The sequence below is a fragment of the Pseudorasbora parva genome, chromosome 1 (assembly GCF_024679245.1).
Source record: "Pseudorasbora parva isolate DD20220531a chromosome 1, ASM2467924v1, whole genome shotgun sequence".
Taxonomy (NCBI): domain Eukaryota; kingdom Metazoa; phylum Chordata; class Actinopteri; order Cypriniformes; family Gobionidae; genus Pseudorasbora; species Pseudorasbora parva.
The window spans coordinates 11,406,772-11,426,860 of record NC_090172.1 but is presented as its reverse complement, the minus strand read 5'-3'; the positions used below and the strand labels follow the sequence as shown (position 1 = coordinate 11,426,860).

The 20,089-nt window shown below is 36.9% G+C and overlaps 2 protein-coding genes and 2 long non-coding RNA genes across 5 annotated transcripts in view; 3 read left to right on the top strand and 1 right to left on the bottom strand.

Moving 5' to 3' along the window:
• The first annotated feature begins 2,934 nt into the window (after positions 1-2,934).
• The window catches only part of LOC137045142 (uncharacterized), a 395,631-nt gene continuing 378,476 nt past the window's right edge, over positions 2,935-20,089 (top strand). The window contains exons 1-8 of one of the 2 annotated variants that reach the window (XM_067421767.1): positions 2,935-3,034; positions 3,996-4,155; positions 4,609-5,976; positions 6,053-6,216; positions 6,371-6,591; positions 6,744-6,873; positions 7,450-7,550; positions 7,648-7,798. In XM_067421767.1, the coding sequence (XP_067277868.1) occupies positions 4,020-4,155; positions 4,609-5,976; positions 6,053-6,216; positions 6,371-6,591; positions 6,744-6,873; positions 7,450-7,550; positions 7,648-7,786 (2,259 nt within the window). In that variant the 5' untranslated portion in view covers positions 2,935-3,034; positions 3,996-4,019 and the 3' untranslated portion in view covers positions 7,787-7,798. Of the gene's footprint in view, positions 3,035-3,995; positions 5,977-6,052; positions 6,217-6,370; positions 6,592-6,743; positions 6,874-7,449; positions 7,551-7,647; positions 7,869-20,089 lie in introns of those variants that run through there. The other variant, XM_067421688.1, reaches the window with a different exon arrangement.
• LOC137083078 (uncharacterized) lies at positions 12,435-13,688 on the bottom strand. Its single transcript, XR_010906450.1, has 3 exons — positions 12,978-13,688; positions 12,810-12,895; positions 12,435-12,651 (listed from the first exon to the last, which is right to left on the bottom strand). It is a non-coding gene; the product is annotated as an uncharacterized lncRNA (long non-coding RNA).
• Positions 15,617-19,270, top strand: LOC137037964 (uncharacterized). The gene is made up of 5 exons (XM_067437397.1): positions 15,617-16,558; positions 16,867-16,986; positions 18,133-19,065; positions 19,175-19,206; positions 19,256-19,270. Exons 1-5 carry the CDS (start codon positions 16,375-16,377, stop codon positions 19,268-19,270), a joined length of 1,284 nt encoding a protein of 427 aa, XP_067293498.1. The 5' UTR covers positions 15,617-16,374.
• LOC137083072 (uncharacterized) lies at positions 19,288-19,863 on the top strand. The gene is made up of 3 exons (XR_010906449.1): positions 19,288-19,343; positions 19,424-19,556; positions 19,732-19,863. It is a non-coding gene; the product is annotated as an uncharacterized lncRNA (long non-coding RNA).

Sequence of the window (20,089 nt, the reverse complement as noted above, 5' to 3'; positions counted from 1 at the left end):
GTGCCGTTCTTTGTTCTTTTCTCAGAGAAAAGCTTAACTCCAAGTCTTCCAGAATCGCGGTCAAAGCTGATTCGAAAGACCGCCGCCGTTCGCCAGTTTCTGTGTTTACTAGAAGCACGCAAACGCAACACGGCCGTCGTCATTATGGCCCCGCCCGCCGACTCTTTTCACGATGTGATTGGCCCGGCAAGAGTTAGGGGAATACAGCTCAGAAGGGTATTAAGAGTTCCTAGACGACACTTGCGGGCAGATTAAATTTGCTGCCGCTAGGGTGCGTCTAGATTTCTAGGCTACATGTGCACTGCTGGCAGCAAACAACAAATATACTTTATATTAAAAAAAATTCCTTAGATATACTCTGTATTTTATCATCTTCAGCTATGACAAAGAAACATAACTTGCATTGCGTGTTTGTGCATTTTGGGAGTGGAGCAATGAAGGGAGGGGTGTGTTTGTTTGGGTTGATTTCCAAAATCAACAGTGTTTCGCAGAAATAGCTTACGGCACCTTTAAGTACTTGTGACATAAATGTTAAATGTTGGACTTATTTTGAAGCGTGTTAAAATAAGAACCTCTTTTCCATAGCGTTTTGCAAGCTAGGATACAGAAAAAAGAACACATCTCCAAATAATTATTGCAGCCTGCAAAAGTATGATATTCGGCTATTAATATTCAAAACACTAAAAAAATTGATAAAATCCTCATAACAATTTGCAACAAATTTTAAGTAAATTAGTCTGCTACGGCTCTGTACTTATCGTCAAGTAAAATTGACTTACTATTGAATTTAACATTCATGAAGTAATTGAATAAACTTTACTTAATTATATTTAATTTACATATAGAAATAAGTAAAATCTACTTAACTAAGTTAAGTAAATTTAACCAAATTTTAACTCAATAAATAATCCAAATAATTACCTCTGAATTAAACCATGCATTTAAAGTGAGCTTTACTTAGAGACGTCTAAATAAATAACACAATAGATATTGTGTAGACATCAAATCTACATAATAGATGTAATGCGACACTAACCCGAACAGAGACTGGCACACAATAGTAGGTAAAATGACGGTAACATTCAATAGATGAGTATGTCATTTTGAGTAGAAAATGAACTTCAGATGTCACAAAATTGCAAGTTACTAAACCTAACAACAAAAGTAATAATAAAACAGTGTAAATCCAGCTGGAAACCAGCAAAAAATATATATAACCTTAATATTTATTCATGCCCCCAGTGATTGGAACGCTAATTAACTTTTTCATGTAGAAACATTTGTTTATTCTGTGCTTACTTCACCACACAATCATTTTCATTAGTAGGCCAACCTTTAAAGGGTTATTTAACCCAAAAATGAAAACTCTGCCATGAATCACCCATGTCGTACCCGTCACCAAAAAGTATTCTCGTGTTTTCATAAATCCGATTAAATTAGATAAAAAATGAACTCATGAACTGGAAAACTCGTAACAAAATACACATTAACCACTGGAAAAATCTTCTCACCGACTTTATTACAATGGAATACACATCTCTCCCCTATAATCCCTCATCTGAAAGCGACCTCTGCCATCCAACACTTTCTGACCTCTTACAACTCTGAATCCTCTCTCTCTCCGTAACTCCGTCTCCTCCCATCTCTTAATCAATCCACAGGTATTACTGCATAGTTCCAATTATTGTCAATATTGTTTCATTGTTTCATTATTGTTATTGTTATGATTGCTATTGTTTATTATTATTTTTATTATTGTTGTTGTTTCCATTGTTGTCTTTGCTTTTAGCATTGTCGTCGTCATCATCATCATCATCATCATCATCATCATCATCATCATCATCATCATCATCATCATCATCAACTATTATTATTGCTGTTTTGGAATTTCAAACCTGGTTTTCATTGTCACCACTACTACTATAGTAAAATCGATTGATTATTTCTAATTTTCCCTCTAATCTTTTCATGTGTTTTTAATGCACCACAATGTAGAAGAGAAATGTGTGTATGTATGTATATTCAAATTGGAAAACCTCATAAACACTAAGGCAGGTAGGACAGGCGAGAAATGGTTTCTCTAGGACAGCATCTCTGTCCTAAGTTGAGACACTCGCACAATGTCCCCCTTCTTTAAATGCACCTTAGACACTACACACAACATAAAAATAAAATAAAAAATAAAATAAAAAGTATAGGGACTGAAAAGATGTGGGGGGAGGATTAGCTTATATTATTATTATACTATGTGAAATTTATTGACCCATTGAAAGTGGTGACAATGATAAATATTACATAGGGGAAAAAAAAGAAAAAGGGGACACTGATTATTACAATGATGATGGTATGATGATGATAAGTGATGGTAGTGATAATATAATAAATAACAAATTTGTAATTTTGCTTATGAATACACACCCACACCTACACTCACCCACACACACCTTATACATTAACACACTTTTATCTCACTTCTAGAATTATGTAATTACTCGATTGTCAATCACTGCACTATTGTGGTTTGTATGTCTGTATGTCAATAAAAAAAAAAAATGAGATAAAAAAATATAATTTGTGTCCTAAGAATAACAAGGGTCTTACTGGTTTGGAACATGAGGTAGCATGACATCATTTTTGGGTGAACTACCAGGTTCAGCTTAATCTGATATGCTAAAATAGAACTGTATTTTTGTAAATCATGACTTGTTTTTATTCTCGTTTGTTGATAGGCCTATGTTTTTGAATATAGGCTGTAAATGAATGCTAATGAACACTGATTATTGTTTGATTATTAATTCTACAACATTTGTAAACGAACGCTGTTTATAAAACTATCACTCTTGGTTTCCATACTGTAGTATTGACAGTATTATTCAGGAAGCTGGTTACATAACCTTATCGTGGGTGGATGACGTAGCATACAGTGTGTGTAAGAACCGAACCAGGAAGTTTCGTTCGATAGATACCAATAGCCTACCGATAGGGCTGTCTCTGTTGAATAGAAAAGTTTTTGCGATTTCTGGGAATAAAACAGGTAATTAGCATGATATTTAAAGACTGTTTTGTTCAGCAATCACAGATTATTGCCAGTTTTAGCAACTTTAAAATTAAACTTTTAGCAAACATCACACAAACCATGGGCTATAAATGCCACATTCGATGTAAAACGATTTCAGACGTTACTCTATTAACGTTATTAACGTTACTCTATCTAGCCTATCTGTAAAAATGAGCGGACATATGTTGTAGACACGTAGGCTACATGTGCAGCCAACAGGCGTGTCCAGGCGTAGCCTACAGGAGGCATTGTACAAAAACGTATAGCCTTATACTTATACTTAAATTACTTTGTAACAAATAGTACATTTATAATTTACATGAGGATCTTTCGTAGTGAGGACCCATCCCCGAATGTAGGCTATCTATTTTTCGAAATCAGTCTGCCCATCCGTTTAATTTTCATGAAAACATACAAACTCGTGTATAATAATCACTGTGGGAGAGGTGTGCTAGTCAAAAATGTTTTGAATTACCATGTAACAAGTGGCTACACAAATACAATATTCTAAACTGTCTGTAAAACATTAATAATGTTAATTATTTTAACACCAGTAAAAAAAGAAGGTAATACTGCAGTGTCTACTCATATGCCATATTTTAGAAGCTCAGGTTTACACAAGGACAGTTTCTTGTTATATTTTAGGTTTATGAATCTCTTAGTTTGAATGTTTTACTTAGTATATATTTATATATTTTCAAAATGTTCTTACATGTTATGAAAATGATTCAAATCACTTTTTTTTAATTCACAATATTGCCATTTTAATCATAGTAAAGTTTACTGAGATAAATGCATATGACTTGACAACATCTTGACATAATTTAAAGATCAATATAAAGATCAATGTAAACAAATGATGAAAGAAGTTACAATGCTACGCAGTGCCTGAACTTATTATTATTATTATTATTATTATTTTTACATCTATCAACAGATTGTAATGAGTATTTGAAGATCCATGGCATTCCAGATCCAAGTAGCAGTTCCGGTTCCATTTCCAGCAGGACCTAGAAAAACAGATCCCATAATACAATGCATCATAGACAACAAGGCAGAGAAGCTTTGCAAATTATTAAAAGGCAGAGATATTAATGGTTTGTACTCTTCTGAAGTCTGGAATGATGATGTTACACCATTAACAGCAGCAGTAATATGCAGAAATGAAGAAATTTGCTCTTATCTACTTAAAGAGTCTGCTGATCCAAACAAACACTCAACAAATGGACGAACTCCTCTACATTATGCTGCTTTAAAACCTGGAGTCCCATTGAGTATCGTGGAAAGATTACTTGCAGCAAAAGCTAACCCAAATGGACTTAAAGATTTAGATGGACTTGAAATGCAAATTTTTACTCCACTACAATATGCTGTTGTTAATGGCAGTGAAGACATTGTGAAAGTGCTTATAAAGGCTGGAGCTTCACCTGCGAATAACTATGGGGTGAATTCAGAACTTGATAAAAAGATGGAAAGAATGGTTTGTCAACTATCTTCACAGGGTGAAATGTTTGAGAAAGTACTTATATCTTACTCTTTTTTTTGTGCAGTACGAACAAAACATTTGACAGAGGTTATTCAAATCTTTGAGGAACATTTCTTTCAAGAGGACCCTTTTGTTCATTTGATTTATTTTGAGCTCTACTTTGGTGTTGTTGGTCTTGGTGCAGAGCAGTACCGTCAGAGCGCCATCAAGTGGTTAAAAGACACAAAGAGTGCAGACAGATACATTGAGGGACTTATTGGGCGCTTCACAAGAATCCCTCAGGAACACTGGCCGGTTGCACTGAACTGCTTAAAAATTGCTTTGTGTGTCAGTGAAAAAATCTCTTCTCAGGTATTCAGTGAGCTTGTGCCAATTCTAACAAATAGCTTTCAGCACTTTGGAAATCCAAAGGGTGAAACATCCAATCTTTTAATACTCAAAATACTCAATGTCATGATGCAGAAAACGTCTGACCAGAAACTGAGACTGAACCATTCCGTTTATGAAAAGTTATGCAGTAGTTTATTGCATTTCACACGTCCTGATTATTCAAGTCTAATTGGAATGTGGACATATAGATTTTTTGCCTACATAAATGACTTAAATCCTGAACTTGTGGCATTGTTTGGATTGTCTTCAGTCCCAGAAAGGATACTTATCACTGCAGAGATAGAAGATGAAGCCATAAACAAAAAGCTACAAAACCTGAACATTTCACTCAAACAGAATAGTTTACTTGAAGAGGCTGCTTCTCCTCCGAAGAGCAGGAAAAAGAAGAAAAAGAAGAAGAAAATCCATCAAGAAGTGGGATCTCAAGAAGGTGAGCTGCAGGATAAAGAGGAACCGTATCCAGACACTGTGAAATCTATTGAGGAATCAAATTCAAGTGTTCAGCCATTCACACCTTCTGCTGAGAACCCAAATATCTCAAAAAGATGGGTTCAGACGAGCCGTCGTTGGAGGCCCAAGCTTGAGAAGCTAGCTAACATGGATGTTAGCAATAAATATAGCCAGGGAAACTTTACTCTTGGACTCAGAGATGAATTTCGTATCGCTAAAGGAAGTGATGGAACAGAAGTTTTTCTTGGTTTGAGGGATGATGGCACAGAGGTGGCTGTGAAACGAATGATTAAATCTAATTACCAAGTCCTCAGAAATGAGGAGGAATTTCTACGACTTCCACAACTTGATAGTCCCTCCATTGTGCGATATGTGGACTTTGCTGAAGATGAAAATTTTGGATATCTTGCTCTTCAGCTTTGTGAGTACACACTGGAGGAATATATCGAAGAGCATTTACCAGATGATAGCACTGAGAGAAGTTTGGTTCTTAAGAAGCTGGTGAAGGAAGTTCTCTGCAGCTTACAGGTTTTACACCATCCACAGACCAAAATACTCCACCGGGACATCAAACCCCAGAATGTTCTGATTGGTAAGAGTTAAACGTGAGTAATTAAAACTATCAGATCTTTTCTCTCCCATTAATTTGAAACTTCTGTTTGTTTTAGACATAAATGGAAAAGCTAGATTGGCTGATTTTGGCATAAGTCGTCGATTGAACCTAAGCCAAACGACTTTACGAACAAGCATTGCTGGAACTAGATGCTGGAAGGCAAAGGAGGCCATAGATGAGGAGGCCACCACTGGGTACAAGAGGAGCTCCGACATTCAGGTGGTACTCTTCTTAGAAGTCAACAATAAGGAAATTACATAATTAAATTATCATTATAAATTCAATTATTGACTTGCACACAATTATAAAAACTATTCATTTAAATTGTATTTGGTGAAAATTCTAAACTTGTATCACTGTAACCTGTTTGAAGGTTGCTGGGATGTTGGTGTACTACATTCTCTCTAGAGGACACCATCCATTTGGTAAAGGTCCATTTTGTGAAGTCAACATTCTACAAGGAAAATACTCTCTGGAACATCTGGATGATGATGTAGCGAAGGATCTCGTCGAGTGGATGATCAATAAAACTCCAAACAACAGGCCAACTGTGGAGCAAACCCTTGCACATCCCTTCTTCTGGACTGATGAAAGGTAGAATATAGAATAAAAAATCAGGAGAGGTTCAGCACTGCTTATAGTACTAAGGCAATTGTGATATTATATTAAATGAAGACGAAATTGGATCTACTGTAGATACTTTTTTATCATCTGAAGAGATTGTGCTGTTTTTGAAATCCTGTCAGGAGAGTGGAGTATTTGAAAAAATTGGGGAACCAGAAAGAGGCCGAGAACTGTCGTAATGTTGATGAGGAGCTCATTCAAGCTATTGAACAATACACCGAGGGAAAAAGCTTTTCTCAATGGAAAACTAAAGTGAGTCTAACTTCAGTACAGAACTATTCATACATATAAATATGTAAATACAAATATGTAAATCAATGAAAATAGTAACTATACACTTAAAGGTGCAGTATGTAGTATTTATGAGGATCTATTGACAAATGCAATATTACATACATAACTACGTTTTCAGTGGTGTATAAAGAGCTTACATAATGGATTGTGTTTGTATTACCTTAGAATGACCCATTTCTATCTACATACACTGCGGGTCCTCTTACAGTGAAATTAACATTTTGCGCCGTCATCTTACGACAGTAGCCCTATCACAAAAAAATGTTCTTCAGAGCACTAGCTGCTCTCTGCTGCCTCAGACAACATCTTTGTCCTGTGTTGGCCAACTTCTTCTCTATGTGCTTCGAAAGGTGGAAGAGGTGTGAACGGTGGGCGGTTACAATTCACAACCTCACCACTAGATGCTGCTAAAATTTACACAGTGCACCTTACAAAACAAATCTGATTTAATGTCTTCAGAGTGTTCCTTTTTTCCTGCTTTAATCTTAGTTTGAAAAATCATTTTACTTTTGTAAATAAATATGTCGTTGTCAGCTGCCATCTGAGCTTGTCCAGAAATTGGATGGTAAGAAGAAAAGCTATCCCGAGAACACACTGGGCCTGCTGCGATTTATACGTAACCTACACGAGCATTAGTGAGTTACATATATCGTGATGTACAGTATTTGTTCAAAAATTTAGTCGTATTGTGTGACCGACCATGTTTTTTTGGTGTCTTTTTTCTCTACATAGTCCAGAGGACGCAGAGAGCATCAACCTGATGGATTCATTCCCTGATCTCTTTGGGAGTGTGTTCAGGTTCACAAAGCAGAGCGGATGGAACTCCAGGGCGAGTCTGAAAAAGTTCTTCAGCTCAGTTCCACAGATTTAATGTTATTTTTAAGTATGTACATTGATTTTTCACCATAAATGTATTTCATGAATAAGTTTAAATAAAGACAGATGGAAAATGAGCTAACATCCATTGTTATTTGAGAAATGAGGCCCTGACAACTGAAAAACACTGACAGATGTCTGTAGTCCATTTTTAATCTGGGTCATTACAGTTCTTGCTTTATCTTGTGTAACCCTAATAGCAGAAATGTATGTGTGAATAAGTTTAAAGGGGGGGTGAAATGCTGTTTCATGCATACTGATCTTTTTACACTGTTAAAGACTTGGAATCCCATACTAAACATAGACAAAGTTTCAAAAGTTAAGGTGGACGTTTGATGGGAGTATTTCTTTGTCAAAAATACTACTTCCGGTTAGTCATAAGTTTCGGCAAGTTTTTTGAGATCATGCGTCCCCTTTGACGTTAATGGGGCCGGAATTTCCTTGTATGGGCCTTACGGACAATTCTACCGGAAGCGCGTGAGAGAGAGAGAGGGAGAGAGCGAAAGTAACAGGCTACGCCCATCAAAGCGCTGGCTCGTAGGCTGCTGGACAGGTGATGTGCACATAACAATGTCACCAAAAAAGTGCGTTTTTGGTTGCCAGACCAAGACAGTCCTGCACAGATTCCCCAAAACCCCCGCGTTAAGGCAACAGTGGATGTAATTTGCTTTTCCGGATCAGCAACTGAGTTGCGCGAATGTTTATATCTGTTCGCTGCATTTCGGTGCCGACTGTTTCATAAACAAGGCCAGCTCGACGCCGGATTTTCCCGATCGCCTAATGCTGAAGGATGGAGCAGTCCAACGTTAGAACCCGCAGGCGGTGAGTGAGACTGCTTCAAATGTCTGTGTTTTTGCTCATCAAGTAGCCCAAACATGATCACGTATAGTTAATTGATCAATGGAGCATGCGATGTGTAGTGCGTGTACATTTGTTTAGCTGGCCACTATATGTGTAACTTTATGTTTGTGTATTGTAAAAGCACTCCAAACAACAATACACAAAGAGTGGTGAAATATGTTGAACTAAATAAGCACGCTTCTTCATTCAAATGTGCTACTATTCCGTGTCTTTCTATGTAAACACTTAACCTGCCGTGCAAAACCAGTCCGCTTACTAACGTCTACACAAACCACGCGTAAACACACAAACACACGTGCACAACTGCACTTCCCACATGTACACCTTCAAAGACAAAAATACGACGATATAATTCAAGTATAAATATGTAAATAACACAAGTCGCTAAGCATATTATATAGTTAGTGTATAACTTGTACCACATAGAGACGTCCTGCTCTAGTCGTTTTTGCTGCTGCTCCTGTTCAACTGGAGCCTCTGGGTCTGATTCCGGATCATAGATGTATGGCTGTATCTGATTAAAAGCCATATTTTTATTTTGAATAAAGTTTTTTTCCCGCTGTTAGGGATGACACAGCTTTACGACGCACTCAACACAATAACAGTGGCGCGCACACGTCATTATTTAGCTCCGCTCACACGATACGCCCCCACCCGCTCGGCTTTTTTCGGAAAGACTCGGAACAGCGCATCTTTCTTATATAATTATAAAAAAAATAAAGACTTTTCGGAGATATGCAGGATGCAATGCTACTCTATAGGTACTCAAGATTGACATGACACTGACTGAAACTGAGATAAATGTTAATAAAACTGACATAATGAAATACTCTAACCTTCACATTACATTATAAAAACCTTTGACACAAAGCCAAGGAAGCAGGAGGAGACAACCTCCTCAAAGTCTAAATCCAATTTAAATGAAAGAACTAAAAACAACCCTACGTGGCTGTGGCAAACAGGCAGTTTTTCTTAATTACAAAAACTTTATTGAGGTAATATTCACTGGGGCAACATTTTGTCCTAAAGCTACCCAGAATGGTCGCATGAATCTCGATGGCAATTGCTTCGATTTATTTATTTTTTTTTGGGGGAATCAAACTTTCAAAAAAAAAATTCAACAAGGCTGCATTTATCAGTTATCACTTTATCATTGTGGGCATTTCTTACAGATCTTAAAATTAAACTGTTGCCACACACCACCTCAAAATTTGTCCTTTTCTAATCATACTGTGAAATATAACACTCTTAATGTTGTTCTGTCCATTTTTTTCTTCATTTAATTTTTGGGTAACACTTTCAATAGTTCACTTTAGACCTTCTACTAACTATAAGTTACTTTGCAACTACATGTCAACTACAAGTCATTAGAGTATTAGTAAACTACACAGATCACTGACAGGTTAATTACACTGATTATCTCTTCATCTCGGCACCTGCTGGTGGGTGGAATATAGTAGGCAGCAAGTGGACATTTTGTCCTGAAACTTGATATGTTAGTTAGAAGCAGGAAAAATGGGCAAGTGTATAGACTTGAGTGAGTTTGACATGGGACAAATTATGATGGCTAAACAATTGGGTCAGAGCATCTTCAAAACTGCAGCTTTTAAAGGGTGTTCCCAGTCTTTCTTTTACATCACGTGGATAGCTGGATGTGTGTGCATCGCTTACCTGGGAACACATGGCACCAGGATGCACTACGGGAAGAAGGCAAGCGGACGGAGGCAGTGTGATGCTGGGCAATGTTCTGCTGGGAAACCTTGGGTCCTGCCATCCATGTGGATGCTACTTTGACACATACCACCTACCTAAGCATTGTTGCAGTATTCCCTGGTGACTGTGGCCTCTTTCAGCAGGATAATGAGCCCTGCCAAAAAGCAAAAATGGTTCAGGGATGGTTTGAGGAGTACATGAGTTTGAGGTGTTGACTTGGCCTCCAAATTCTTCAGATCTCAATCCAATTGAGCATCTGTGGGATAAGCTGAACAAACAAGTCTGATTCATGGAGGCCCTGGCTCGCAACTTACAGGTATTAAAGGATCTGCTGCTAACATCTTGATGCCAGATACCACAACACACCTTCAGGGATTTAGTAAAGTCCATGCCTTGACAGGTCAGTTAGTTTTGGCAGCAAAATAGCGATAAACACAATTGGGAAGGTGGTAATAATCTTATGTCTTATCTGTGTAGGGGAGAGCGGGGCACAACCTAATGCGGGGTAAGTTGTAACACGCATGGTTTAAAACTTTCCACACATGCCAGGATGACGAAACTTTGTGTATATACTAGATGCCATATCAACATTATTTTGAGAAAAAACTGCACCAAAATTAACAAATCTTTGGAAGATATCACTCAACATTTTTTTAACCAAAGCAACAACAAAAAAATTCTTATGTTTATTTTTCATCTCTGTTTTTTGTGTTTATTAAAAATAAGACAAATCTGATATTATTGTAATCTTATATCTGTTATTTAACAGTTGAGATTGTTCTTTAATGCTGATGTAACAGCAGAAGACGTGAGCCACGGTTTAAATTCTAGTTGCACAGGTGGGATGCGTTGCAATGAGCTCCTATTAGAACTATGCTATTATATTCTATACTTTTATGAATTCTTTTGAGAAACACAAGAAAATGGTGAATAATAAAAGAGTCAATGTTCAAAAATTATAAATGATTATTATGTTTTAACTATGTATATAATAATATAATAATAATAATAATATAATTATATAATAATATAATTATATAATAATAATAATGATTAAATGCCATTATTTTATTTAAAAAGTTAATAGTTGTATTTTATTGACAAAATATTTTAATTCATCTTGGATATATATAATTTTTATTATATCAGATAACATTTTAAGCTGTCATTTGGTCATGTTACAATGCCCTATGGGGCATGTTGTCACATTTAATTTCTATTCTTTAGGGTAAATCAAGAAAAATACACTATTTCTGAAACAAAACCACATAATTGTACTAGACGTGTGAAATGAATGTGGAAAAAATAAATACTCTGAACCCCATGGGTTTACACAAACTGAGAAAGTCAAAAAGCATTAGGTTGAGCCCCGCTCAGGTTGCTATGAATTTGACCTTCTCCGTGACATAACATCCTCAGCTACACTGTAAAAAAAAAACACAGAAAAAAATGAGCAAATGCATGGCAGCACAGGGTGCCAAACGTTTTCCATTAATGAAAATAACGGTAAAACCCCATGAACTGAAGTAACATGTTTACACAGCAAAATTAAAAAACAACATTGACCATACAGTACTATAAAATGTTTAAAACATAATCTGAAATAACATATTTTGTCTGTATAATTGCAAATACATACATACACCATTAAATGTAATGGCATTATTTGACTGTAAGTTCACGTAACATGTTTAAACCCTTATTTAATAAAACATGTTTTAACTGTAAATGTAAAAACATGGTGTAGCAGTTGTTTAACTAAACATGATTTGAATGTAGATATAAATGACATGTTGATACCATTACTTAATAAAGCATGTTTTGACTGTAAACTGAAATCATGTTTTAATCATTATTTAACAGAGTTTGACTGTAAATTGAAATAACATGTGTTGACCGTTATTTAAAATAACAAGTGTTGACCATTATTTGAAAAAAAAATAACTGTGATGAACCATAATTTTGAAAGGCATGTACAGCACTTTGATTTTGATTATGGCTTACAGATAATTTTATATGTAGTTCATGAAATGTATGTTATATGTCACACAAAAAGTCATTAGAGAAACTATTTTTTATTTGTCCCTCTTTATTTTCTTCTGTTACAGTAGTTTCCATTGTAAATAACAATAATATTAACAACTTTAAACAGTGCTACAGTACCATCATCTAAACATTGCTTATATGCTTAAAATACAACATTGACAACACAAATTAATTTCAACATTGCATCTTCCACAAGCTACACTTCAAACAGAACAATGGTCTTCAAGTCAATGTTGATGCCTTTAAAAAATGAGAGAAAATGTTATTTGTCATACATCACACATCTATATTCATTATCATGTCTGATCATGTTACTCTTTTTAGATGTTCTTGCGTTTCTTACATACAATTTTTTTTTTACTAAAAATATTTGTTCATTAAATATGTAATGCACTTACAAATTTTATGATGGTCCACGACACCTTACTTCTTCAGACAGTTTAGTGATGTGACCTCACCCACTGAGGACCAGGCCAAGGGTGCACTGCAACAGCAAAAACAACGTAAATACAGTAACACTTGTTGGTTACAATTTTATGTTTAATATTACATGCCAGCATATTTACCCAGTATGATTACCTCCCAATGTCGCAGGAAATTTCCCCTTTTGCTTTTATGGTAGACATTTTTTGGTGTGCATTTCTGCACTGTTTTGACCTTTCTTGTCCCGTCTTCACGCACGCCATTTCAATCATTGCCCTCGGCCCAACGGCATCAGCCAAGAGACAAAGCAGCAGCCTAATTCTGCAGGTGGCACATCATGGCTCCAAAATAGCGTAAAAAGGCCTCACGGAAAAAATCCCTGTGTTTTTGTTTTGGTCGGGAAACATGCTCATTGACATAGCAAATAAGCTAAAACACGGAGCGGAGTTGGGTTCGCTGGATTAATTACAGGCCTCAGTTTGTTTTCAAAAATCAAGAGTGACTTTGTTAAGTAGCTTTGTGTGTAAAAGTGACCGTTCAGACAGCATATTCTGCTGTATGAATGCAATAACAGTGACTACAAAACAATCACAGACCTCGATGTCGAGTGGTGAATGGTAAGTGTTTAAAAAAATCTGTTAACATGTCATCCAATGTATTTTAAACGTTAATTGGCAACAGGTGAATACAATTACAATGGCTAATCACATACGGCTTTAAATCTTATGCTTAATGTTTGATGCAAGTAGCATTACAAAGTGCTAGGTTTCAGAGTTTTGTTGTTGTTGTTTTAGAAGGTTGCTTGCCTTACACAATCATTTAACAACCCTCATATGCAAGGACAACGGATTTCATCTTATGAGGTGTGTTACCTTTAACCACATGGATGATGATGTATTCGTGCACATTTTGTGATTGCTCTCTGAAGACAGTTAAGGGATATGTTAGTCATCAAATCTTACACAGACACGAAGCAAATACTCAATTTCTATGTTGTTTCCCAGAATGCAAATGTAAATTCTCAAAATACAATGCTCTCAAAGCTCATGTTTACCGCCATCACAAAAGACCACATACTCATTTTGATGATTCGACGGGCACGTTTGTTTGCAACAATACAGACTGTCTACAACAATTTACAGACATGAAAAATGTCCTCTCTCATCTCAGGTCACATTTATCCAAGGGAGAGGTGGTGTGTTGTCCTTTTGAAAAATGTGACAAAAAGTTCAGCTTAAGATCAAGTTTCACTGCCCATGTTTCACGAAAGCACAGGACTTCGACATTTGCACAGTTGCGGATTATGGATACTTTATCTGAGCAACCTGCTTCAGCATTTTTTGATGTTACTGAGGATGAGGTTGATGAAAGTGAATTCACAGAGTCACTGACGAAATGTAACACAAAGTCATTGTACATGAAAAATCTCTGCCTGTTTTATATGCAGCTACAAGCAAAATACCTGGTGCCATCGTCAACCATTCAGATGATTGTGGAGGAATTCAGTGGATTAAATTATATCTGTCATCAGTACACACAGAAGATGTTCAGGGAAATACTCAAGTCAAAAACGGCCCTCTCACAATCTGATATTGAATCTGTGGTGCAGACTTTGCAAGACCAAGATTTACATTCAGCTTGTAATTCATTACTTTCCACAGAATACCAAAGAAGACAGTATTATCAGAAAAACTTTTCGTATGTGCATCCACAAAGTATGTATCTTGGTCGTGATGAGAACCGAAACCAACGTTATGCACAGTATATTCCATTGAAGAACACTTTAAAAACCATGTTAATGGATCCAGTGGTGTGGGAGCAGTGTACCAAACATCAGCATGTACACTCTTCTGTTTTCTCTGACATCTGTGATGGCTCGGTATTCAAATCCAATGACTTGTTTAAGCAGCCTGAGATTACAATCCAACTTATCTTCTACCAGGATGCCTTTGAGATTGTGAATCCCCTTGGGTCAGCTAAAAAAAGACACAAAATGATTGGAGTGTATTTTACACTTGGCAACTTTGAGCCATTTTACAGATCATGCATTGATAACATTCAGTTATCACTTTTGTGTCATGAGAGAGACTTTAACTATTTTGGTCAAACCAAGATTTTTTCTAAGTTGTTGGCAGATGTCAAAGAACTTGAAGAGCATGGATTTGTGACATCTTCGGGTGACATAGTACGTGCAACAATAGTGGCTATTATAGGTGATAATTTGGGGTCCCACTGCATCGGTGGTTACTCACAGAACTTCAGTACTGCCAAGCATTGCTGTAGGTATTGTTTGGTATCTCGCAGTGAACTTCAGAATGTGTGTGTAGACTTTCCCAATCGCACAGTTGAGTCCTATAAGGCGGCAGTGGAAACTCTAAGGACGACCGAAGAAAATGTTGTAAATGGGTTAAAGTTTGACTCCATTTTCAACTCTCTCAAATATTTTCATGTTGCTCAGCCTGGCCTTCCCCCATGCCTTGGCCATGACTTGTTTGAAGGCGTTGTAGCTATTGATCTTGCCATTTTCTTGGAATCCTTTGTAAAAAGGAAGTGGTTTTCATATACACAGCTGAACAGGAGACTTGCACAATTCAAATATCTGGATTCTGATGCTGGTTCTGCCCCCTCTCAGATATGTGAAAAAGGCAGAAAGTTAGGTGGTCAAGCAGCTGAGAACTGGTGTCTTCTCAGATTTCTTCCTGTCATAATTGGAGACAGAGTAGAGTCACAAGACCCTGTATGGCAACTGACTCTTAAGTTGAAATAACTGGTTGAGCTAGTGTGTGCTCCCAAGATTTCCACTGCACAGATTGCATATCTCAATGTCTTAATACCAGAATATCTGGAAACAAGAAAGGAGCTGTTTCCTGGTGAAAATTTGAAACCAAAACATCATTACATGCTTCACTATACGTCACTCATTTTAAGTCTTGGACCTTTAATTCGTTTATGGTCATTGAGATTTGAAAGCAAACATTCCTACTTCAAAAGAAGTCTGAGAAGAACACAGAACTTCAAAAATGTATGCAAGACATTGTCACACAACCATCAACTTCTTCAAGCATATCTTCACTCACGGTCATTTTTTTCACCAAAGCTTAAAAGTGTTGACTTGTCCACATACTCTCCTCATTTGTACAGTGATGCTGTGTGCAAAGCTGTTGAGACAAGCTTGCTTAATGAACCAGACTTTGTTTCAACACGGGTAGAATACAAGGGTACCCTGTACAGGAAAGGAAACTTAATTTGCCTTAAATGTGAAGAGGAGTATTCTATTTTACAGTTTGGACAGATTGAGCTGATTTTTGTGAAAGATGATGAGATGACTTTCCTTGTGACTCCCCGCCCCTCAGTGTATTTGCATGATTATGGACTTTATGAGATTTTGCCTGCGACAAAGGAATTAATTTGTATAAATGCTGAGGACTGTCTGGATTATTATCCATTAAATGAGTACAGTTTTATGGGACTGAAGGTCATTACTCTGAAGCACAGCGTTGTTCATCTGTAAAAAGGATAAACTGTCCTCTCCCAACAGAAATGGATGCATTGTTGACTTTTATTGAGACTGTGTTCCCAAACCCTTTAACTTCAAAGTTAGCCATAGAGGGTTTGAACAGCCTAGGTGTGGAGACCATAGATGACCTACAGTTTTTGAAAGATGATGATCTAGGTGGCTTTCTGAGACCGATTGAAGCAAGAAAACTAATAGCCCAAATCCCAAGTAAGTTTTCAAATCAATGGTTTTACACTAGATACATATACACTAGTCAACATTTGAAGGGGATCAAAAAGTTAAGTTCACACGAACGGGTTTGGAATTGGTTTCAAGACAACTATTATTAAAGGTTTGATCCACTTTAAATGTTGACTTGTGTACATGCATACAATTAGATGAACTGTAAAAACAACACCCCAGTCCCTTTCATTCTGTACTTTGTTTGCTGTACTCTTTACTTGTATTACAGTGTGTCAGTGTGTTTCTTGTTTCTGCAGTGTTTTTAATGCAGTTTTTTTGTTTATGCTATGTAGATATTGCTTCCACTCTGCAAAACACTGCCAATGATTTGTCTGCTGAATATACTTCTGATGCATCAGGTTCACCTGCTCCTGGATGCTCAATTTCACCATCCAGCTCTTCAAGTGGAAGACGTGAGTAAAACGCTGATACAACATTAAACAATCCACAAACATTTTGAAAGCAAAACATGTAATTTGTCAATTCTTGTAATTCATATACAGAGAATTAGCCATGTGAGCATACCCAGCCTTTAGCATGCCTGGCAAACAAATTGTGCCACACGTGCAGTTCACAGAGCATTATATGTATACGTACAAACCTGATTCCAAAAAAGTTGGGACACTAGAAATTGTGAGTAAAAAAATGAATGGAATAACTTACAAATCTCATAAGCTTATATTTTATTCACAATAGATTATAGATAACATATCAAATGTTGAAAGTGAGACATTTTGAAATGTCAAGCCAAATATTGGCTCATTTTGGATTTCATGAGATCTACACATTCCAAAAAAGTTGGGACCCAATAAGAGGCCAGAAAAGTTAAATGTACATACTTATTGCTTATTGCTACCTGTCCCAACTTTTATGGAATCAGGTTTGTATATGTATACTGTATGTGTATATGTATACAAATCTGCAGATTTAGTGTACACTAGTCAACATTTGAAGAGTTTTTGGGTATTGGTTTTAAGACAACTATTATGAAAGGTTTTGATCCTCTTAATTTTTACTAGAGTAGTTTGATGGTACAAATCAAACTGTAATGGCACGGGGCCTCAAAGCATTGATTTTTGAAATTGCATACATTGTGCAATTACATTGTGATCTGTACATGTGCCACTGTGGTGATTACCTGGTGCAAGAATGGCCAAACCATCTCCAGTTGAGTGTGAAGACTGCTGTTTATTGTTCAGAGCAACTACAGGGCCACAGTGCAGCAGATCACCAGCAACATGTTAAATGTGCCCATTTCATGCTAGTAATTTGTTGCACTGTGGTCCTGCGGTCCCTGTGAAAAATGCACAACAGTCTCCCCTCTGACAATAATGCACTGCGAACATAAAACAAGTCTGGGCACCACTTTGAATGCATACTCTATATAGTGGCACATGAACAACCCACCAAGCCCCATGCCATCTCTGTTTGTCTGTTATTAAACTTCAATAAATCTGCTTTGGAATAGGCAATCCCCCCCCCCCCCCCCCCAAAAAAAAAAAAGTACAGCTGCATGAAGTGTTCATCCTGTAACCTGTGGACATTGGCTTATCTTCTAGGTGACAGTAGCTGTGAAACTTCATTTTATGACCATGACTGGCATTATAGTTTTGATGTTCCATGGCAAAAAATGCCAGCAAGTTTCATGGAAAAGTTGCAAAATGGTGAAAGGCCAAGTTGCTCTGAGAGAAGACAGTTGGTCCGCATTGTTGCTTCTGAGATCCTGGAAGTCAGCAAATGTCCAGCAAAAAAACATGTATCAGAAATAGCCCGACAAATGGTGATTGCATACCCAAAATCTTTCAGAGATGAGATTAATTCCCAGGTTGTAGGAAGTGGATATGATTCTCTCCTCAAACAACTGGTGTGTAGAATTGACAATTTTAAAAGATCAAATGCCATTAGTACACCACTTTGTGGTACTCAAGAAGTATCAACAAAGAAACGAAAATTGTTATATGGTTGTATAAATTCTGATCCACAACTGCTAGTTGGAGAAACATCTGAATTGCAACAGGAAAAGAAAGAGAAGTTGCTAGTAATGTTTCAAAATAATGAAAGTGATGTAAAGACAATCTATGACTTAATGACTTCTACTTACACCTATCAAAGAAACAACATCCAATCTGGAAAGGAAACCAAAGATTTACTTGATGAATGGCCATATCTTTTTCAGCCAGCAGGAATGAAAGCACACTTTAAAGAGCTCACTGGCATTGACATAAACAACTGCTTTGAAGAATCTGCTTCCAGTAAGTTCAGAAGAATATTGGAGTACTTTCAATTTCAATGCACAGAAAGAGCAAGCAGAGCAGGGAGAATCCTCACAAAGTATGGAGCTGGAGGGGATCATGTTTGTGGGGCAGTGATGTTGCTGCTAACCCATTTCAAAAATGACCAAGACCACTTTCTTGTGATGGTAGAAGACACCTCTGTTCCAAGTGATATATGCTCAGAACAGCTTCCAGCAACACCATGTATAGTAGTGTGTGGTGGGTATTATTTACTATGATCTTGCAGCACATTAATTCCTGGTTTCATGTGACCAGAACTCACATTGTGTTAAATATTATGTCTTACTGATTTTGTGTTTGTTCAAAGGAGAGAACCCACTGACAGCCAGTGTGTACATGGTAGCAGTAGACCAGATGATTGTAAATGACCATCTCTTGAGTTTTACAGAAGCCCTGTATCTGATGTTCTTTCTTTACTATATATTGAACATCAGTTACCCTGTAGAACTGGGAGCCACACTAGAATTCTTGCAAAGGTAATTCATAGACTGCATTCCTTTGGCTAAAGAAGCATACAACAATTATTTAAAGATATTGTTTGTGTTGTGTTTTAAAGGTGCATTTTTAGGATAAATCCTCATAAAGGTTCCAAGGTGGAAAAGAGAGAGAAAAAGAGAGCGTACTCTGTCAACCCCAGAGTATTGAGTCTGACGTCAAAAATTGCTGCATTTGACTGGGGAGAGTAACAGGTATAGAAGCTCTGTTGTCTGTTGTGCACTAAAGGACAATAATTTTTATAATTAATTCCAATAAATGTGATGTAATTATCTGTGGCCAAAACTGAGAGTATTAGGTTATGGCTTGTTGATGTTTCTGCTCTTCTTTTGGTTTGGGTTTTAATTATAACTGTTTGTGTTCCCACAGATGTGGTCTTTCAGAAGATTAACATTTCGCTGAAGAACAGGACTTCTCTTTGTAACCGACTCTTTGTAAATCAGTGCAGTGCTTTGTTCATTTGCATTACTTTGTGATGTGATAAACTTCAAAATTATCAGAGTCCAGGGGCCTGTACCATGATGGTAGTTTAACAAACTCAGGGTTAAAGGATTAGTTTCGAGTTGACAAAACCAAACCATTGTATTAAGGCTTTGTTGGTCCCATGATGCTGATCATCAGCTTTCTTTGTCAACTCAGGCTTTGATCCTGACTTCAGGAGTTTAGCTGTGACATCAGCAGTGAACAGCCAATCACACGCTGTGGATCAGCGAAACTGAGATTCATT